This window comes from Pseudopodoces humilis, chromosome 3, assembly GCF_049639895.1.
Source record: "Pseudopodoces humilis isolate 2021_Gansu_Grassland_sample_001 chromosome 3, ASM4963989v1, whole genome shotgun sequence".
Lineage (NCBI taxonomy): Eukaryota > Metazoa > Chordata > Aves > Passeriformes > Paridae > Pseudopodoces > Pseudopodoces humilis.
The window spans coordinates 22,490,532-22,513,945 of record NC_142202.1 but is presented as its reverse complement, the minus strand read 5'-3'; the positions used below and the strand labels follow the sequence as shown (position 1 = coordinate 22,513,945).

General features: G+C 34.5%; 1 protein-coding gene across 5 annotated transcripts in view; it reads left to right on the top strand.

The window, feature by feature from the left end:
• Window positions 1–23,414, top strand: part of SYT14 (synaptotagmin 14) — an 88,503-nt gene that overhangs the window by 29,084 nt on the left and 36,005 nt on the right. For 4 of the 5 annotated variants that reach the window (XM_014252923.2, XM_088052781.1, XM_088052779.1 and 1 more), the window contains one exon: window positions 3,870–4,088. The exons of the other annotated variant lie outside the window; for it this stretch is intronic. In XM_014252923.2, coding sequence (XP_014108398.1) covers window positions 3,870–4,088 — 219 coding nt within the window. The remainder of the gene's footprint in view (window positions 1–3,869; window positions 4,089–23,414) is intronic. 5 annotated transcript variants of the gene reach the window in all.

Below are 23,414 nucleotides of genomic sequence, written 5' to 3'. Positions count from 1 at the left end.
ACAGTAGATCTTCAGACTATTTCTAGGATACGTAAGATGATTTTAAGACACAATGAGAAATGAGAAACTCAATAAGAAATGGCAATTAAGTGATTTTAAGTACAGAAAGAAGTGAATGAGGCTTGTCTTAAAGTTGTAGTCTTAAAAGAAAACCTGTGTGTTGTTGTTATGGATACTTTGTGTGCTGTCTTCAACATCCAATCTTAGTCTGATAAGGGAATTGCAATAACAGTTTGTAAATAAGAAGTAAAACCTTGCAATTTTATATGCTTTAGGCTGCATAGTATATTTTTAGAAAGCAACACATGCATTTCCAGAGGTGCTGATTCTGTACAGAAATGAACGATTTCCTAATAGAAACCCATTTTTTTTCTTCAGTTGTGTGTTTTCCTTATCTGAAAATTTCAGTTAACTGCTTTGTTGAGTTTTGGTTTGGTTTTGTTTGTTTGGTTTTTTTTAGTTTGAATTAGGAGTGTTTTCCATGTTTGTATGATAAACTATGATCTTACCTATTTCTTTACATAATAATGTATTTGTAAGGTATATTCTCTCAAAAATGGCATTTAGGTCCCATAATAAGCAGATTAATAGCTTTCAATAAGTTAATAATTGCTCATGACCTGCGTCAGCCAAATAAAGGAAAGGTTTTGCTAAGAACATAAATTCTCTTAGGCAAGTTTCCAAATAAGGTATAAAAATCAAATGAGAAGTGGCAAGCAAAGGCATAAAATTCTGAGTTGTTTTTTTTTTTTTAAATGTACAGGAAGTTTGTACAGGTATGTAGGAAGATATGTACAGGAAGATATCTTTTCCCAAGAATCTGAAATCAATCTGCTTTGTAATTAAAAAAAAAATAAAAAAAAAATTGCATGGATAGCTTATGTTTAAACTTGGAGGAGGTTTTTATGTCCTCTGAAGAGGTCTTGCTTCATGACTTATAATAATGGTATACATTCTCATTCTTTTATGATAGGAACTGGAGAAAAAAAACAAACTGCTATCACTGAGAACTTCTGGATGCTTACAAAAATCAGTGTATTATTAGAGACATAACTTTCAACTCTTCTTTCAAACATGTTGCTCCCATGTTTTGTACTACTCTATTTTTTATGCAGGCTGATTAATTAATGAACCTGATTTCATATTTGTGAATACATTTCTTGTAATGTTAATGGATGCACCTAATACTGATGTCTGGCACTGTATTTTAGGCCTGGTATGCTCATCTTTAATTACAGTTGTGGAAATCTGTAGAAGTTTCAGTGTGGCAGGTCTCAACCCCAGGAGGGCTGTATGAGATAGAAAATTTTACTCTCTGTTACAGCAAAGGAGTTTCCTTTTTATGGGGCAACCTCTTGCAGTGAATGTGTTAGCCAGAATATATCCTGCTTGGTGTGATATTTTCAGTAAATGATCACTGAAATGGAACTTGCTTTATAGCCATCCATAAATAGGAAGAACCATATCTACTAGCCTTGAATTTATAGTCCAGAGTTGAAAGATCTAGTTGCTCCTTAGAAGTCTTTCAAGGCACTGTTTTTTCTATAAATAGTAAATTAAATTGATCTACACATTGTACTTAGAGCTGTAGCCCCCATCCAGTTAAGGTTTTCTGACAATTTCCATTTCAGGACCTTATTATGAGTCTCCTAAATTGTGTGCCAAATTTGAAAGAATTGTGAGGAAATTAGGCATTCTTTCTATCTGAGTTCCTATTGTTTGTTTTTTTCCCTAAGTTATAGTTTAAAATATTTAACTGTTTCCAAAAATAGGTTATGGGAAAAGTATGCTGGGTAATGTACAAAAAAAAAAAAAGTATATTTCACCTCAGCTTTACAAAGATGCTGTGGCACCTTTGTGTATTGGAATATGTGCTTGTAATGTGGGAGAGCACTTCTCCCATGTCAGAGATGCCATGTTCTTCTATGAAAAACACCTAGGTTTGATAAAGTTGTAAATTTTTGGAAAGTTTTATTTTTGAAAAGACATGGTAAACACTTCTTGTACTTTGCTTGTTAAATTCACTGACCATCCCATTTGCACTCATATGCTTCACTGTAGGGATTGAAGAGCGGAGCAGGTCTTACCCTGCCTTTGATACTTTTGGTTACTGATGGACACTGGGATCTTGAACAGAAGAATCGAGAATAATCATATTGTATGTGAGGGCAGAAACTTCCTGAACAAATAGGACCCAATGCACATGGTAGATTGAGATTTGAACTAGGAAGGGTGACAGCTATGGACAGAACTGATAACTTCATATGAAGGTGGAGAGACTAAAGGTGAAAAATCAAGGTTACATGAGTAGTTGGTTAGGTGCAAGTCAAGATAATTTGGGCTTGAATAGCCAAAAGAAAAAATAGAGGAAATCACCATAAGAAACCAAAAGGGGGTGGTTGGAACAAGAACTTGGAGAATGTCGGGCTGGGAGGCAGGAACTTGGTATAGGATTCTACTTGTATAAATGTAACTTTCCAAAAGATTTCTTACCTAAACTTGCAGCAGAGGTTTTTCTTTATGAGTACCAGGGAGAAAAAGACCTCTCCTGGAAGTGATTCTTAAAAGTAGGAAGGATGGCCCTCTTTGTACTCTAAGAGGCAAACACTTGACTGTAAAATAGGACTAGATGGCTGGCATACATTGAGTTAATTTAATTTTAATTGGATTAATTTTGAATAAGTTGATCTCTCTTTTAGCAGGAATATCCAGCCAAAGAAGTGAGACTGGGCATGAAGACAGACATTAACGGGAGTAGAAATGCCAATCTGGAGCTGAGGGCATAAAAGCAGGGAGGGGAGAAGCAGTTGAGCATGGCTGGATAGCATGTTAAAACAACATTCCCTCAGATTTGAGAGCTGAGAAACAGCATTATGGGCATCTCAGAGCTCTGCTGGTAATGGAAATGCACTGGCAAATCATATACCATAGATTTAGTCTCAGAGCAGAGGTAATGCTGACTTCTGAGTTTACATGAACACTTAATGCCTGTTAGAGTCTGAGATCTACGGTACTTCTGCAAGGCATGTTAAATTTGGGCAGAATCTGTTTGAACTTTGGAAAAAGGGAGGAGGAAGTTTTCCCTTTACTGAAATAAAAATACAGCTAATCTTTGATTTGTGGGAGGAAGTCGTGCTTGAGATGTAGTTGGAAAACGTTGGCCACAGGAGTGAGCACTACATAACTGCTATAAAAGAATTGACGGGATAGATTTTTTCCCTATATAATTTTTGCTGTTTCCAGATGTCTGCAGTAAAAATCAGCATTAATTTCAGTAATTGAACAAGGAGCTGTTTATTGTAAGTTAAATAAAACTGTGCATGCAAACATCTTTCACTAGCATTTTCCCATTTGTTATTGTGAGTATAAGCACTACTGGCATAACTATCCTAAAGATGATTTTGTTGTAGGCTTCTTTTTGTAAATCAGCTTCATTTCTATGCTACATACTCAGAGCAAAAATCAGCTGGGAATGTAGAATCAGGAGCTGCTTGCTTGATGTGTTAGGTATCCAAATGTAATATTGCAGCAGTGTTGGATTTACTTTACATAAATTATTTTAAGCATGTTCCTACTTAATGAAGGGTTTCAAGAATGTCTGTGTGCCGCCTTACATGGATTGATCTGTTTTCTGTTGAATAAGTGTTAGTATGGTTTTTTGGGGTTAAATAATCTTTCAGGTCTTCTAGAAAATGAGAACAGCTCTCAGCAACTACAAGATCACAATGCTTGTAATTACAAGATATTTTTTAAATATTGCAGAAATTTTAATTGAAATGGCTTAAGTATCTTCACTGATAACCTCTTATGGTTATTTTCTTGTATTCTATTTTGAGCTGTAGTCGATTTGCTTTATTTTATTCAAACAGACAATTCTTATATGAGTAAAGACCAGCATGGTTCATCATCTGAGAGTGAAGATGAAGCACTGGGTAAATATCATGAGGCCTTGTCTAGAACCCAGAGTTCCAGGCTGCCAGTGGTGGATGGCAGACAGCAAAAAAACTATATATGGGAAACCAGACAAAAATATAGTCCCCTGTCTGCAGAATATGATGGATACAGTAGTGAAGCCTCAATAGAAGAAGGTAAGAGTGATTTAAAAGCCTTCCTTTTATTCCAAATTTCAGAACTATGTTCTGGATAAGTAAATCCTAGACGAGAGCAGCTTGGCTGGCAAATAGTCAATGTCTGCAAGAAATATCCAGACACCTCTTATACTAGTGCATGCTCAAAAAAAATAAGAAAAGCACACACTTGTATACATTCTTCCAGAAATACTACAAATGATACAGTATTTTGTTATATTAAGTTTCATTTAATTTTATCATTATCCATTTCACTTTTGGGGCAATTTAAGCTGTTTTGATGTAGGAAGGAAACATGGCAACTCTTGTTGAATTTGTGGTATTATAAATACAAAGAAGACATATTATTCCTGTACTGATAAGCTGTTCTAACAGCAAAGTAAATGGAATTGGTTATTTGCTACAGTGTATATGGTCATTGTAGTGTGCATTGCTGGAATGTTCTGTATCTTTTCTTCTCTGAAATGACAGAAAGAAATTACTACAAAGATTTGATTAGTGTATTTTTCCATGGTGCTAAAAGTTGTATTTAAACATAGATATTTTCTCACATGCTATATAATTCTTGATTTTAAGTTGGGGTGACAGCTTGATGTAGAGGCTGAGAAATCTGCTGTCAATATTTTGTCAATATGCATTTTGTATTTGAAAATAGGTGTGTGAGAATTGTGTCTATAGCCAGTTTTAAGCAGGAAAAGTTAACTTTTCTGGGAGTTAGGTAAAAGTCAGATTCTGATACAGGTGCTGTATTGTAGTCAGGCAATTTTGGTCTTCCTTTAGTATGTTAAAATGCAAAAGTTTTTAGCGTTTGATGTTTTCTAATAAAAAGTGGGTACATGTAATTAAAAGATATTTCGCATTTAATGTTCTATACAGTCCAGAAGGGCTTGAAAGAATTTGCAGTTTCTACAATTTGATATAATTAAATTATATAAAAATTTGTTTGCTCTTGAAATTTGAAATTCGTACATGGTCATTCATGATTCCAAGCTAAGACTTGAAGTACATGAAAACCATAGTTCAAGTAAATTGCAGAGTAAAAAGGACTCTCTTTTGATCATCAGAAAATGAATTTCCTTCCTTTGCTGTTAAATTGTAGGAAGGCAGGTGGTCTGAGTTCCAGCAAATAGTGGAGATGCAGAGGTGAGGTCAGATGGCAAAAACTGATCCTTGAACACTGTGATGGAGAAGAAATAGGGAGAGTAAAAGTATGTTTGGTTGAGATCTCTCAACAGTGTTGGTGGGGGGAATATGAAAGATAAGATACTCAGTTTTTTTTATGGCTTCTGTCACTGTTGGGAAAGAATGATGATGCATATTAACAGATGGAAAATTTAGTAGCAAATAATACCAGATATGAATTCAAGAAGTACACAGGAAGACTCCTTTCAGATATCTAGAATAAGATATTTCTCTCTATGCAGATTACTGAGGCTAGTTGTTGAAATAGCCATAGTTATATGACATTCCTCTTTTTATTTTGTAATTGCACAGATTTTTTTATCCAATCTCGTTCACCTTCTCAGTGAAAAGTCCTGAGTTCATCTGCACTTTTTACTTTGGCCCTATAGGAGTTAAGCTTCAAAAGCATTGTGCTAGTCAATATCCAATTTTTTAAAAAATTTTTATGATTGTGCTCCTTATCATCCTTTTAACTCATCAGAGTTTACAGTAACTGATTTTTATCCTGGGGAGCGATAGTTTCCAGTCTGGAAATCTGTATCAGGGTTACAATCTATGACAGAAGAACCTTTTTGGCAAGTCCAAATATTGTATCTGGAAGGTTACAGTTCGTACCCCCACCTCATTTTTTGTTATTCTTCTGTTACTAAATATATCAGTCACCAGGTGCTATTCCTTTTCAATGCTCTTTCCATTCTGAGAGCAGGCTGGATATAAGCACCATTTTAAAATTTATTGTAATGAAAGAACATTCAGGGTTTGGAAGTAAAAGAACTTCTAAAACAAAAGCTATCAAAACATTCTAACTTAAAAACTTAAATTTTTTAACCACATACTTCTACTTGCACAAAAACTTTAATAATGTCAGTATTTTGCTTTTGCTGCTGCTTATGAGAGCATTCTCTTCCCACATTTTACAAGGAATGGAGAATAAAAAGTGTTATTTTTTTGACAGCCTGCAATCATTCTACACCGTATGTTTGGCAAAATGCTTGCAAATTAGAGTGAGGATTTTGTCTTGTTTTATTAATTCATTAATCTCAAGAAAATTTTGTTCAATACTATTGAAAAAGAGTTTTGGACATGGTAGCAGATTAACAACCTAACATCTTTCACTCCTCAGTGACCTGAAGGTGGCATACTGGAATAATTAGTGTTAATACCTTTTATGTTCTTCCTAAATTACTTCAAAGAGTCTTTGCACAATGATAAAAGTGTTTTAGAATAAAGAGACAGTGTATGCCTTATGTGATGATCATTACAAAGGGAAAGCTGCCCAATGTAGAACTTTGATGAAAAGAGGTGAAAAACCTCATGAAGAAGGCCTGCAATCAGAATTAAAGGAGAGATTATTACTGCCAAGCTGTTCATATGTTTTCAGAGAAGCAGTTCACTTAACAGATGACATTAAAAATCTCTGATTCTAAGGGAGAAGCATCAGCATTCCAGATGTTTCAGTGTGATTTTTAAAAATGCAAAGCTTTACTGTTCCTTAAACTTGGAAAAAATCTATAGAAGACTTGATGCCATAGGAATGCTAAATTTTTTTGTTAAATACTTGGCTTTTTTGGGTATTGAATTATTTTTATAAAAAATGTACAGACAGATGATAGAACCATTTCTTGACTCTTCTGTGGAACAAGCAGTGTGTTCCTATGTACTTTGGTAAAAGTTGTGAGTGCATTTGATTTTGTGTGCTTCTGTTTTCTCATATGTGCTTTATCATTTCCACTTCTGAGTCTTCAACATTTTGGCTGTGCTTCCATTATAAGGCACTGATCAGTCCATATGTTTAGCATGTAACACTTGGTAGAAGTGATGAGAGGACAGAATTAATTTTTATCTCACCACTGTTTTCGTCCTGCTCGTTGCCAGTAAAGCAACCCCTGATCATTAAGAATAAGGACAAGGGGGAGTGGTTTTAAGGAGGTCTGGAAGATCTACTGAAACATGGTAGGTTTAGATTAGATATTAGGAAAAAAAAAAGCTTTTCTGTGAGGGAAGCAAGGCACTGGAACAGATTGCCCAGAGAAGCTGTGGATGCTGAATCTCTAGCAGTGTTCAAGGCCGTGTTGGATGGATTTCTTAGCAGCCTGGTACAGTGGAAGGTGTCCCTGTCTAGGGAAGAGAGGTTGCAATGTGGTAGCCTGTAAGGCCCCTTCCAACACAAACCATTCCATGATTCCATGACTCTATGAATTCCATCAAAGATGGAGTAGAAGTAATGAAAATAATATTTAATTTTCAGAAAATTTTGTATTTCTCTGCTGTATTTTCTCTTCAGCAGCCAATCTCATTCACATGATCTATTTTGCAATAGTGACCTGTGTGTTTTCAAAGGAGTCAATAAACAATTTTACTGATAACTGTTTACTATGAACTTCTGTCTTTTTAAATTCACTGGTTTAGATGTGTGTGTACTTAAATCTGCATGCACAAAATTTAACAAAGAGACAAAAATATAATCATGTCTTTATTAATACACCCTGTATATTTTGCTTGCCTTGCTAAAAATGTGTATAATATTAATATGTTTGCATCATTCAGACCACCAAGATGTTTGAACTTATTATTGTAAGATTCACTTTTTATCAGTTCCGTAATTAGTTTATTACATCCATTTTCTGGCTGCATGCCTCTAAAAGCATCATATTCTGAAGCCTGAAAAATTGTGTTGTATGTTTTCATAGCATTCTTTTCTCCTCTAGATGGCCATATTAATCTTTCTTTTCAGCGTATTTGTATAGAACTCACATGGTATTTTGTGTAATGTTTTTGACACTGAAATGAAGAAAGCTATATGCTCTGCAGGCTTTGTTGGTGTATTTTCATGATGGAATGTTCTAGTAGCACTTTTGGTAATTCTGTGCAATTCAGGGTTTTAAATTTTCATTCACAAATACCTGCTTATGGCCAGTGTCTGACCTACTTTATATATTTGTATTGCACATTCGATGCGTTTAGATTTTTACATGTTTTACATATAGATACACAAAATGAAAAAAAAAAATTATTACTGTGCTTGGATGCAAGTATTTATACAGATTGTAAGCCATTGTAAATATAAAACTTTTACAATGAAATCTTCATGGAGAGGCTTAATTCCAGGGTATTAAAGGAAAACCTAGTTAAATAGCAAATCAAGTTGATGACAAGGGTCACCATTAAAAGTAAAATGGTCCAGAGGTTTATACCTGAAATTTTCAACTCTTGCACAAAAGACCGAAGGTTTTTAATCTAAGAGGAACCTGTGTAACTACAGGATGTGTGGCTCAGTCTCTGTGCTCAGATCCAGAGTCCCAGAGTCAGCTTGAAATTTGAAATCTTAATTTTGCCAATAATATTATTTTTGTACTTTCTCATATTATCCAGTAAAGTATGAATACTTGCTGAAGTGACTTCTTTTTCCTGTTTTTCTGACAAAACTTCCTTTTAGGTTTTTATAATGTGTATCCTATTTCTTATATTATTCTCTACCATTTAAGTCTTGAATATATAGTATTGTCTTTATATGCTCCAACTATTTGTAGTACTTTAGAAGAGGGGATTAATATAGACTGTAATATTATACATTTATTTCAGAAAATAGAGAATAAAAAATAAGGGGGGAAGAAAAAACAAGTAAAAACTTGATATTTCTGCTAACAAAGAGTTATGAATTGAAATAGGGATCTAAATAAGGAAGTGTAAAAATTTTATATTAAAAATTGGCATTAAAATTAAAATTGGCAGTGTTTGTATTTCATAATAGAAATATTTTTTAGTATCTATATTGGGATCTTAAATGGACCATGCTTTCTTAATAACTTGAATTTCAAAAAGCTGTACAGTATTATATTGAATTGGCCTCTTTGTCTCCAGTAATGGCTGCTTCCTCAACTTTGAAAAGTCAAGCATTATACTGACAAGTTATTGTGTTTTTAGTATATCCATAAGCTTCATAGGCAATGTATTTTCTCTAGGGAAACAGCCCCCTAAATTCCTAAAAATTGAAGATTTTAAGCTTAGAAATGTTAGGATAAATATATTAAAATTGCAGTTTTGCAGGCAGATGTCAAAGACTATAGATGGTTCTTTGCTTCCGAAATCAAGATTCTCTGAATTTCCTGAGATGAGAAAGGTTTTTTCATGGTTAATTTATGATATGCTTAAAGCATTACTTCTTTAACAGCTGTGCAAAATTCCTGATTAAGAGCAAGCAAGGAGAATTGATCCCATTTTGAGGCAAAATAAGTCACATCATGAAGGAAAAAGGAGTAAGCTCTCTTACTTATTTAGCATACTTAGATGTACTTTATTTAGCTATAGTTTGCCAGTTCAGTACAACCACAGGTTCCATCTCCAGCTTGTTTTCAAATCTTTTTCTAACTTCTCAATTGGTAAAGCCCTCTGGCTGAAGACATGTTATTTCTGAGATTGGCCCAAGTGCCTTACATTTCACAAGGTTTTTTTGAAACATATGGAAGCACTAAAAGACTGCAGCAAGAAAACATAAGTTCTCTTAAATGAGAATCTGCTGCTCTAGCAGGCATATGCTACTGGATTTTATCCATCTTTTCCATATTGTGAAGGTAGAATATGGTTATTTTTGTAGTTTATCTTCTCCCCTTCTATTCTTCTCTAGGCTTTCGGCACTTTATGTTGATGTGTCTGTGGACATATGTTTGCCTTGTTCCTCAGTGTCAATCTTTGCACGTGAAGGCGACTGTTCTTCTGGAATCTCTTGGATCTAATTCTTTATGCAGCTTTTTGCCTTTTCTTTCTCTCTTGTTAGTTTTCATGTCTCAGGAAAAGTCTCCTCACTGAATTACTTAAAGTATATATAGAGATTTCCTCTCAGTATCTTTCCAATGTAAACACTAAAAGCTCTTTCACAAGCATCTCAGAACGCATATAGAGGTGAATCTCCCCAGTCTGTTTAAGCAACCTGGGGAGTTTTCATTAGTAAATACATTCTGTGAAGCAGGATCCTGCTTCTTCAGACTTTACAAGCTGAGGTGAAAGCCTTTGGACAGGCTGAGAGGGGAGCAATGGATCACTCAGTGAATTCCATAACCATATGTTTTGTAGTTTAGTTTCTATCATTATTCCTTGCATGTAAGTGGATCTATTTTCAAACCAAGTTTGAATGAAAACTTACTGTTTTGAAATTACAGAGTCAGGGCCTCTGTATGGCTGTATTGTGTTCAGCAAAATAAGGCCACAAAGTTCTCTCAAAATTGGTCTCTTTGTAATTTCAGATACTAAGAATTACAGGTAAAAAGAGATGTCTGACATAGAAAAGAACTGTGTACTGGTTTTCACACTAGACAACTGAAAGCTCAGTTGAATACTCAATTATAAATAGTTAGTTCTCATATCCTCTAATGGGCTGTAAAGAGATAAATATGTTCAATGAAAAGAATATTTAGGGCGAAGGTGGCCACCCACTTTTTTTCTGATGTGTCTTAATCAGATTACCTGTGAGATTTCTCTGGTATAACACTTATTGGAAGTAAATACTCTTTTTGTCCAGCAACTTTGGAAAGGCTTAGCGCTTCAAATAGTACATTCAAGGTACTTTGAAATGGTCTTTATTGAAAAGATTTAAGACAAGTCTTAAGACTCCTTCAGAACAGTATTTCTAAATGCTTCAGAGTGTATTTTGAAGGCTGAGTCATGTTGCAGATGGGAATACTCCAGATATACATACTTATGTATCTTATCTTACAGTAGTTGTGTACTATCAATTGATGTTATTGATGTACTTTTTGGAGATTTTATGGGATTTTTTAGTTACAGTATTTCTTTAATTGGTCCAGCTTCCTTATTCTTGTTTTTCTATTATGTGGGCATCTACCCTTGACATTTTTTATTTTAGGAGTAATTAAAAATCTTCCTGTAGTACAGGAGAGTGCAGTGATGCAATACTAATGATACAAAATTCTGAATCCTGACACACGTGTGTCTGCCTCCTCTGGTTAATTAAAATGAGTCTTCATTGGCTCCAAGCCCTTAAAAATTGGAGAATGGCAGTATCTTGTGATTTTGAAGCTTCTGGGGAGTGTGGCTGTTGAATCCATTGCTATATCAAGGGAGTATTTAAGGATAGTTTTGTAAAAAATATACTTTTTAAATTCAAGGGCCTGCAGAATAGTGTCTAGAATTAACCTGATTTGCAATGCTTTCTACTCAGCATCTGTGATGCTAAGTGGGTTTGGGTTTTCTTGTGGTTTTTCTTTAGTCAGGTTTTGCTTGGGTTTTAGTGGGATTTTTTTGAGTTCCAAAGTAGCTTCCTAGTGCATTATGACAGACCTCTATTGTTCTTCTGCAATAGTGGAAGACAGTTCTCTTAAGTGCTTGAAATTACAATGCATGTTTCCACAAAATATACTCAACTGAGCGTTGCAGAGACTAAGATGATTTAAAGATTAACTCTTGCTCTGTCTTTTCAGTTTTACAGAATTCATGTATTTTTTTTCTTCCCAATAAAGTATAACCCCTTGTCTTGTGAGAAGTTGCTGATAGAAAGGAACTTTTCTTGTAAGTAATTGGGCTATGATCATATTGAGGTTAGCTTCATTACGTGTATGAATAGCAGACATGCATAATGTTTACAAATTCTTGAGTCCTGGAATAGGCTGAATTCACAGATGGGGGTAGAAAGTACATGTGCAATTCAGTATTACTCATGTAATTTTCTTGAGGAATGTTATGGAGGAGGCAAGACAAACAGGGGGTTTAAATGCAAAGGAGATCCATGTCTGAGTTGAAACACAGTTTGGAAGAGAGTGACTTTACTTTGAGGACTTGTGAGTTTAAAAGCCAGATAGATGGTGTCAAAGTTGTGCACAGTCTTTTCAACCAAAGTGGAAGTCCTTGATAGGATGAATTTGGGTAATTCTGAAATCAAGGGTTTACACTGTGATGGGCAGCAGAGATGCTGGGGAAAAAAAGATGCTGTTTAAGTATGCATATCATCTACTGCTAAGAGAAGAAACCTAGTAACAAAATTCAGAGTTAGGGATGATGACAAGATTTTCCGCAGAAAAATTCCTTTTCCAGCTAGACCAACTCCGAAGAGGAGTAAAAACTGTCTTCCAATGGGAAGGAGCTTTTTTTCATGATGCACACAATTGAGCTAAGCAATCTCTCAAATTAAGTTCCTCCTGCCAGCATTTTGAAGCCTTTGAAGAAATACTCTTTGCATTGATGTGAAGGCTTTGAAGAACGTCACCCTTAGCAATGTGATATCTCTGAAGTGATGTAAATCATACATTAATGATAACAGGAAAGTTTCCATTTTTATTGTGAACTTACTCTTTTAATAGTTCTCTTATTTATTTGAATCTGGAATTTATGAGAAGATCATTAACTTGGAAAAGTTCACAGACTCAAATAGTGACTGAAATAGTATTTACAGTAGATGCTCTACACTCATAAAATGTAGAATTGTTTTGTGATATAAACATAAGAGATCATACTATATCAGCATTTAAGATAATTTCCTTGATGAACCAAGTGCTTTTGCTGATTCTGGGGGTTCATGGCTCTGTCATTGAAGGAGTGATTAAGAAACAAGATTGAACAGTAGACTGGAAATCTCAGTGTAGACATTATTAGGTACATTAGAAAAAGGAATTTTACCCAGTACTCTACTTACCTCCTGAGAATAATCATGCTCCTTGATTAGCACAGTGGAGCAGTTTAGGTAAATATGAGAACTAAAAACTAGAATAGCTTTCATAGAATGGAATCATAGAATGTTTTGGGTTGGAAGGGACCTTAAAGATCATCTAGTTCCAAACCCCTGCCATGGGCAGGGATTCTACCCACTAGATCAGGTTGCCCAAGGCCCCATCCTACCTGATCTTGAACTTTGCATAAGAATATGACAAAAGAATGGCTTACCAGTTCTTCCTCTGTAGCACCTGTGGATAAATGAAGCATTTTTCTTACCTTTAAAGGTTAAAACCAAAGGATTTTTAACTAGTCTGAAACTAAAGTTTGCCTCCCAGTTGTGCCTTTTCGTTGTAGGTTAAGGATAGGTTACCATTAGGACTGTTTGTTTAGATTCTGAGCACATTACATTTTAACTTTCTCTTTGGTAAAAGAAGAACATTATAGTTTTTTTGTAGCTGAACTCTTTTTCTGTTTTGTTACCTAATGTAGATTATTTTCCTTATGCATATGTATCAGTTTCATAGACATACTATAACTATCTTGGAATGGTTTAATGAATGTTTTATTGTTACACAAGTTGAACAATGTTACCATTTTAATCTGATAAACATGTATTTTATTGTTAGGATAACTATTTTCATAACTACTTTGCATATATTATTGGAGACTATATTGTATCCAAATAAACAATATAAAATTGTGTCTGTAGCTTCTGTGGAGGCAAAGATCTGTAATTTGTTTTCTTGCAAAATGAGTTCTTATTTGCTGTTTGGAACACTTTTGTCTTATAAAGTTATCCTAAATTTTAGGAATTATTGGAATATTTTCCTTGGGGAAAGGGGTAAGTGTGCTATGTTATACAACTTGAAGTAATTGTTTTGGTTTGTGTCCTTTTAGTTTTGGGTGAGCTTTTGGTTTTGGTTTTTTTTTGGGGTGGAGGTTGGTTTTTTTTCCAATTACCTTTCCTCCACTGTATTTACAAGTTGGAAATAGATACTTCGCTAAAGTTATTGCCATGCTTCTGGTCCTTTTGTTGCAACTGAAGATTATCTGCTATGAAGGAATCATGGTCTCATGAAAGCACATAGGAAAACTTAAAGGGAAAATTATTTTATTAGGGAAATTCTGATTCTGATCCTTTGAGAGAAGCTAGCAAATATGCTTAACTGGGTGTAAGATTATCTGTGTGGTCACCTATGCCAAATTCAATTAAAGCTTGATCTTTAAATTTGTAAATAGGAAATCTTGCTGCATTCACCTTCTCACCACTTAGTAGTTCAGCAGCATGTGTTTTTGTGTATATATCTGTACAATTTGCTTGAAAAAAAATACTAATAACCCAGCTCTCCATTTTGACCTTTGGTTTCAGTCTTGTTGAACCATTCTAAATTCTGTCCTTAAAAGTATTTTGTAAAAGATTTTCAATTATTATGATTTCCTAATTGTTTTAATTTTTAAAGAAGTTTTATTACATGCCTTTGCAAATATATCAATTTGTCACATAAAGGTTAAAAATTAGATACATTTTATTCATGTTAAAGTCACACCCAGCTTATTTAAAGGCAGCTTTGACTTAAGAGTTGCAAGCCTGAGGATATTGATTTGAATTATGCATGACTGTCTGGTATGCAGTTCCATTAGCCTGCTGGATGGATAATGTAAACATGTTCAGAATTTTAAGTATCCTATATGAGCGGCAGGTTAAAAATAGAGCTGATAAGAGCATGTGTATCTGAAAAATCCAAATCTTGGAGAATGAAACTACAAAAGGTACATGTCTTCAAGAGGCTGACTTCAGGTGTGAATTTCTTTCCTTTGAAACTGCTCAGCCCGAACAAATACAGCTGATGTGTGTGATTTGAACCGGTGACATGATTGCTGTTGGCTGCCGCAAAGCATTGACATCTGTACCAGAAAAGACACTCACAACCAAAAGGCCAGCACCAACTCTGCGACTTTTGACAAAAAAAAGAGGGGTTGTATCTGTTCTGTTTTAAATTGGTCAAGATTTGCTCTAGGGATGAGTCTAATTTCTTAATATCTTCAAAGAGGATATGATTTGTAATGGTATTTGATTTTGCTCAAACTTTCGGTGGCTTTCTGTTCATGGTTATATCTGATCAGTTGTTTGGTTATCCCTGTGTTTTGCTCTGTCAGTAGTTTGCTGGTAGAAATAATGACTTCTGAAACTTTGTTTTTAAATCTTCAGCACTGTGCTTAGTAAGATTTAAAAATAGTACATTTTTAGAATTTTCCCCAAGTTCCTGTGAATTTTAATAAAAACAACCCCCTACTACTCTGGAGTGAAAAGTACAATGCCATCTATGTTACATTTTATTAAGATTTAGTATATTTCCCAGTGTTTCTGTTGCATCTGTAGCATTTGTGCAATTCAATAAGTTAAATGAAAATCGAAAAAATAATATTGCACTTATTTCCAGTATCTGATGGATACAAACCAGAATACTAGTCTAATTTGGCATTAATTCTTACCCTCCTTCTCAAAGCTATTTTGCTTGGAATCTTTTATATCTGGCTTTGTTAAATGCTGTACATAATGCTAGAATGGAACTATTTTTAGATTATAAAAATGAGAGAGAATAATGATGTCTTTTCCTTGGATTTTACAATTTTCATTTACTTACATCTTAATATAGCAATAATCCCATGAAAATTTGTACGTATATGTATGATTAAAAGTTGTTCTTTATGATGAAGTTGATTATACTGCTCTGATACATTTTTTTCTTTTCCTCTCAACTCTTGGTCCATGAATTGTATATCCACACAAAAATTTGGCCAGCAGATAATTCTTGGGTAGTACTGGTAAAACGTGAAAAGGTGCTTTGTGTTGATGGTCATTTTCCCTCTTAAGTGACAAATAGTTAATCTGTTAAGAGATGGGAATCTAATGCTCTCCTTCAGAGAAACTCATCATCCTGCTATTTGATCACAGCTGTTATCTTGACTGTTTTCAGAGCAAAATTCCTTTCACTGGCAATAAGAAGCACTGCTCTCAATCATCTGCTTGTCCTGGCGCCCTTTCTTTCCTGTTAAGAGAAGGCACTTTAGAAGAAGAAAATCTTTTGAAATAGTAACAGTAGTTGTCATAAGTGTTAAAGGCAATCTGTTGGCCACAGAAGTCTAGGGAACTGCAGCGGTAATTTCCAGAGAACTTCAATATTTTGAAAAGGAAGAACTTTAGAGGGATGGTAACAATGCTAGTTATTTCTTTAAAAAAGACTACTTTGCACTTTAACTCTTCTCAGAGAAGACTGAGGGAATCTCTTGTGTGTTTTTGTGCCCAGTGAAGATAATCCAGGAGAATATTATACAGAGGAGAAATAATAGCATGTGTAACAATGAATGTAATGGCTTGAGTACTGAGCCATTCTGTAAATATCTCCACTGATCCAGATGCTCTTTTTTTTGCTAAGTGGTTCTGACATAAAACTGCAGAACTGTAATATTTTGGTAGCACAGATGACTTAGCATAAATGCCACCATGTAGCAGTCAATTTTGAATTCCTTTTCCTTGTTCTCTAGCTTTCAGTTACTTCTAAAAGAAATTTTCAGGGGACAAAAAAAGAAGTGAGATTTAATTATCATTGAAAGTTCAAAGTGGATTTTTTTGTCCCCAAAAGGAAGTTTGAGACAGAAGTTAAATTTAAAGGTTAAAAGAAATCCAGCTAAATATAAGTCTAGCCTACATTGACACTGTTAGAAAAAAGAAAATATTAAATATTTCTTCATAAAGTAAAGAACTTTCTGGAAAACTTGTGGAAAACTTGCAGAATGATACAGTTATTTCATAATACAAACAAGGGTAAGAGTCTGAGGTTTATGCATCAGTGTCTGGCTCAGATATTATACTTCAAACTCAATGTATTTTAAAGCAGGGTTGAGGAGGGTTGTGGATGTGAAGAAGCCAAGTATGTTTTTTATTGAGTGTTTTGTTGTAATACTTAGAGAAGTTTAGATAACTGAGGAAAAGAGGCAAGAGTGGCATTTGTCTACTCAATCTTCACTGTCGTTCTTAGTTGCCATCATGACACTCATTTATGTAGCTGATGTCTTTCCAATGATTGAATGCATTGAAAGTTGGGAGACAGTTCTGAGTCTCTATAAAGTTTATATTACAATAGTTTTTTTCTTCTTCTGGTTATTCCCCTTTACTTTTCACATAAATTCAGATTATGCTATCAGCACTTGGTTTTTGAATACTGTGTAAATTTTGCTGTCTCAGGGAGAGTCTTTTGTTTTTAAGAAGAGGTCAGAATACAAAAAGCATAATGGGAAAAATCTGTTTAACTGCCCTCTTCTACACTGAATAAGTACAAATTATTCCCAGCTTGTTGGAAAGCAATCTGCATTTGAAAATGTCCATAAGAAATTGGTAAAAAGAGGGAGTTTGGGGGAGTTCTGTTTACTCTAGTTTATGTATAATCTCAGAGTTGCATGCAATATTTCTGCAACTTCTTTCAGAAATACTCATCGAGATTTGTCGTGTTTTACATCTTTTGTGGATATATTGATGTAGAAACACTTAAACTCTGTCAACTGAAATTAAGCAGCAAACTCAGAATGATGGTGTACTCCCGTTTCCATTTCAACACTGTTTCAGTGTTGGTCATATTAAATTAATTTATGTCTGTACCTTTTTTCCCCCTTTTGTTTTCCTTGAGCAAAAGTCCTGGATTTCAGACAGAAAGGAACCTGCCTGTTTATTTCATTACAAATGGTAGTATATAGCATACTTAAATTTGTTTTTTGTGGGGGGAGAAGAGGAATACAAACACTTGAAGGGGTTGGATATTCATCCTGTATAGATGGCTTAGATTCCTACTGTGCCAGTTTTCTGGTGTTCGATAAGGCACACAAAGCAGTTGTGGGAGAAAGCATATCACTTGTATCCATGGTAACTCGAAAGATACTTTGGAACTCAAAAGGATGGAATAAGCCAGAGTAATAGGTCTCATTATAAGGGCAAAATACATAAAAGGTTCAGGCATATGCTTTTAATTAGTTGCCAAAAATAGCTGGAATCAGGGATGATGCAATGAAACAATAATTCTTGTTGTTAGAAATGAGCAACACTTGAAATCTGAAAGATGTGCTCAGATGAAAGGCTTTATCTTACCATCTTATGGGTATTCAGACCATGAATACTAATAGGTTTGCAATGGTTTCTTAATCATGCTTAGGACATGAGAGCACACGCTGATAAAAGCTTCTGCAAGTCTCTTATGACTGTAAGTTTCTGAAGTTGCATAGTGATGTTAATTCTCATGGCTGTGATGCATCTTCTTATGAATGGTACATGCAAAGAGCATTCTCTCCTGTCTCACAACGGCACTGCTGGAAAACTAAATGTAGTCTGTGTTTCTATGTAGGAATAACAAACAAGTTGTTGAAAACGAAGATTAATTTGAGGTTAAAGATCCAGTATTTTTCAGAATAAGTCACTTTAATTAATTTAAAAATAGAAAGGTAAGCAATGGGGGAAAGTGTGAAAACTTCAATGGATGGACTAGAATTGAACACCAGAGAACAAAAATAGTGCAATATATGAAGTACAAGATATAAGATATTTGAATAACCATTTTAATAAAAATATTTTAATACAGTGAATAATTTTGAAGTTTTCTATTTGAACGCCAGTGTTTGTAAGGAATCCATCTTGTATTGCAGTGCAATTCTCCACATTATTTCCTCTGTTGCTATAGAAACTAATTCTAGTGCAGCTGTGATCGCTTATCAAAATTCTAATGTTTCAATAACCATTTCTTATTTTGAGTTATTTAAATAGCCTTGTCTTACTTTGAATCAAACTGCACATTTCATCACTGCTGAATTGTTGACTGGTCAAAATGTTAATGCAAGTGATGGCAAATGCTGTGGGGTTGTGGTTTTTTTTTTTTTTTTCTTTTTGCTATCTAAGCTATCATACTTATTGTTAAAGTTTGAATAACAAGCAAATTAAGGCTCTTTTCACTTGTTAAATTTTAAAGGTCAATATTTGCTGTCTAACATCAGCATTATGTAATGCACATTACTTCGTCTCTGTAATCTTAATTATATTTAATATTTTATAAACCTTAAATAGTTCCTGTTACTGATATGTGACCGTGGGGGCACATGTGTGTGTATATATGTGTCTGTATAAACTATTTTTAGGGTGCTTTTAACCTGAAAGTATATCTCGATATTTTTATTTTGTTGAAATAAAATTTTCAGTAATACTGCAGTAGAATGCCACCAGTTAGCAAGGTATTCTGGATCTCTTTTGCTCCTTGTATTATTTGTTTCCTTGGGGTTTGGGGTTGTTTTTTAGTGTTGCTAGTGGTGGGTTTTGGGGTTTTTTTGTAGGTTTTTTTTTGGCTGGTTGGTGGTTTTATTTGTTTCTAACAATGGAAGTGCTACGCTTGTAAGTTATATGTATTTAGTGCAGGATACAGCAACGTTCTGATTGTGAACCATGTTAAACATCATTTTGCTGAGTGTTTTCCACTGTAAGGCTAAGATCTAAAAACTTCACTGACACCAAATTATGAGGAAAGGTGTGATGATAATTGGCCCGGAGACATGTGTTGTATACTTTCTGCTGCTGTAGCATAGCTACCGAAATGTTCCTGTAGTACTTTTCAGGATAATCACTGACTTTCTAATGAGCGTACACTAATTTCATGTAGAGTGAAATAAGTAATTTTCAATTTTGAAATTATCATACAAACATTTTGCAGCTGTAGCTGTCAGACTTCGATTACTAATTAACTGCTGTGCACCACCTTTAAGTCTCTTATTCGGCAAGCTGCATCAAACAGTAATTTCAAATTAGGTATATAAATTTTTTCTAGTATAAGAAAGGTCTATGAGAAAAAAAAAAATGATGGATAAGTATATTTTCTTCTTTCTGTGCCAATGGCTAGTAGGTTTATTACTGTGTATTATTATATACTCATGGTATATAATTGTAACTCATGGTATGGTGAATATAAGACTATGACAATACAATTTTCCAGATAGAGTTTTGAGAAGTTCAATGTGTTGAGAATCCTCAACTGTTCAGTGCTCTTGTTTGTTTGGGTGGATGACATGGAAGAGCAGTTCCTCTCCTGCTGTTTGCTGTGGGCCGAAGCATCATGCTCTAGGTTTTAGGAGCCCTTATGCAGCTTGGCCACTGTTTTCTCATCCTCATAAGTTCTTGCTTAGCTCTTACAGCTGGTGCTGTGGCTGAATGATAATATCTTCACCAGCCAGACTCGTATTCATTTAGTCTTGTCAAAATGCAGAAAATTATCTATTTTGTGAATTGTATGACAACTATGGAAACACAGCAACACCTACATCACACGTTACATGTAAGCCTAGTAAAGCAGCTCATCTGTGACAGTGGGAGGTCTCAGAAGCACCGCAAAGAAGTGCAAGAAATTTAGTTTTGAGCAATTGTGTTTCTTTATGCATGGAGAAACTTGTTTGAGGCCTTGCTGGAGTGAGCAGAACATACTGACATGCTCCCTGCTGCTTAATCTGTGCCTTTTCTTAGCCCTCTTACTGGCTGTGTGAAGGAAAGATACCTTTGTTTCAAAGCATATCCATTTCCTGTGATTTCACAGTGTCTATTTTGCCTTTCTTTTTCTGGAGAGTTGGCTCTGTAAATGATACCAGATCCATTCCTAAGCTTACTTTCTACAGGTACTAATAGCTAAAAGGTTTTATAGAAATTCTTGACCCTAGACATAGAGAATTTTCTTCTATTGTTGACCTGTTAGGTGCTCCTGCAAACTGAGATTGTAGTAGATTTTTTTCCTGGGTTCTAGCTGCTTTTTATTTGGTAAAGTTATGAGAGCTGTTTCAAAACAAAGCAAAAAAAAAAAAATTTGAATTTTCTGGAATACTTTTTCCAGAAATAATTTAATATACTGCAGAGAAGACAGCCCATTTTACTACAGCAAGTCACTGAGCCATTGTGTCAAGGAGAGAAGGAAAGAAAGTGCCTGAATAGACCAGAGAAACCAAGGTCCCTTGGAATTGTAGGATCTGAATAAATAATTACAACTGTCTTTCCACCTAAAGGAAAAATAACAATAAATCTGAAATATAAATGCAAAAAGCTTATAGTGGAAAGTGTCTTGCCTCTCCTGGAATGTAGCTAGCTGTGTTCTCTAGATTGTGCAGATTTTCACCTCCAAATATGGATATTCCCACCCATCCAACATCGCTGATTTCTCTTTTATCTCTTTGCTCTATTGACATTGCTTTTTTCTCAGAACTGAACTACTTTTTTGCATGTCATATGTTGTTTTACTTTCCCATCCCTCCACCTTTCTTCCTCTGTCATTTTTGCTTTGTTATTTTACCTGTTTGTAATTTTTCATTCCTGCTTGCATCTTGTTTGTTCTTTATCTTTTTCTTTGGGCTTTCTCTCATTTTCCATACAGATCTACTAAACTTCTCTCCTTTTATTTGTTTTCTTTGTTCATTTGACAAAAAAAACACTTTTTTTTTTTTCTGAATCACTGCACTACTTTCTCCTTTTGCCTTTTTTCCCCCTTATTCTCTGTACTTTTTTTTTCCACCTGCATGATTTATTTTTTATTTCTGTTCCTTCTCTTCCACTGCAAAGCTGATGATATTGGAAAATTCTGTGGGGGTATTTTATAGGAGTTTTTCATGTTGATGGTGTTGTATTTATGTGAGTTTTTCATGTTGGTGATGGTATTCATTTCAAGTAAATTTTAGATTAATAATAATTTAAAAGCCTGAAATAGAAATAAATAAAAATTTAAAAACAAACAAAACCAAACCCTCAAAAATCAACAGATGAAATGGCTAGAGTACTAGTTGTAAAATACTTGGTTTCTGTTTTTCTGTTCCATAGATCTCTGAAAGCTTTCTGTGATGAGGAGCACTTCTGAGCTAGATTCACAGCAATCCTTATTATCTCATTTTCACCCTGCACTTCAGATCTCCATCTGCAAAATACCAAACATGTTAACTTCTATTTTATAATGCTACTATTATCCACCCTAATATATATTTCACTTATATCTATATTAACAGCTTTGAGATAGCCAAATTGTGATCATATAGCTAACTGAAGTAGAGAGGCAGAAAATTTAACTCTTGCCCTACTGAAATGGTTCATTCATAATCCTTATAGTGCTGCTTTGTTAGTGACTCACTCCAACAGAGCATCCTTTGCAGTCAAAATTGCTGTGAAAATGAGGCAAAGGAATCAAGCTTTGTGTTCCTATTCTATAAACAGTTCTTGATGGAAAGTATCTTTTATGGTTTATTTTCATGTGTTAAGTAATAAATGGAAAACTTAAATAGATTTTATTTAAAAATACCCTTTTTTAAATTTTTTATATTTTTTTAAATTACAAAATGCAGCTACCAGGGTAAAGGTATTTTTAAGAAACCATGAAGTTACTGCATTTTAAGTTGCAGAAGGAGTTCTCAATAAGAGAGTAGTTTTGCTTTAAAATAAAAGCGTGAGAAAAAAGAATGATGGAACTCTGATAGTTAAGTATTGTCAGTATTGTATATACTGCTGAATGGATCATGTTTATATCAGTAAATGAATTAAGATCTTGAAAGGGGGGTTTTGTATCTCTTAGAAAACTTGGTATTTTTTATTTTTGTAAAATATAAAAACAAATGTGCCTGAAATGAGCTGCAAAAACATTAAAAGTCTCAAGAAAATTATCTGCACAACATATTAGTCTTGCTTTCTAATCATGCTTTGTTTCCTCATTTGAGACTGAACAGAGTGAGAGCAGGAACATTACAGGAATATTAGCTGTGTGTTACAATACTTCACTGGGAATTGATTTTAGACCTCCGTGGGATCTTTTTCACCTTTTCAGCTCTTCATTGCTGCTCAGCTCCTGTGCTTAATACCACAGCTGCAGTAGGATTAAACTGGACTGGAATTTGAGCTTTAATTTAAGGTGATAACTGTACTCCAAAGAAGTATAACAATGACAGGAAAATATTTCCTAAGCCCACATCCTGCTGCTGCTGTTTAGAGGTTTGAGGGAGATGCTGCCGTGCACACACTGGTGAGAAATTGGGGTTCTCAGGGGCTTGGGATGCTTTAGTTTAACAGCTTTTAGCTGCTAAGCTCTGAATTTTCCTTAAGCATCCGTAAATGCTGGTGAAAGAGCCGAATTTGGGAGAATTTTCGCAGAGATGATAAAAGGCATTTCCTTGTCACCAAGATACTCCTAAGATTTCAAAGCTGGTTGTCAATCACCCTCAGCAAGCAGGACTTCTAGCATATTTTAAAAGAGGGAAGGGTAAATAAAAGGAAGATTCTATGAATTCATTCAACTTACTACCTTTTTGGAAGTGATTTTTTTCTAACAATTTTGATTACTTGGAAAAAACAAACAGTGAGCAGAGGTGCATAGGAATTCCTGTTCATTTATTAAGTTAGCCAACATAGCAATCTGAAAAGTAGTGTAAAGGAAAGTT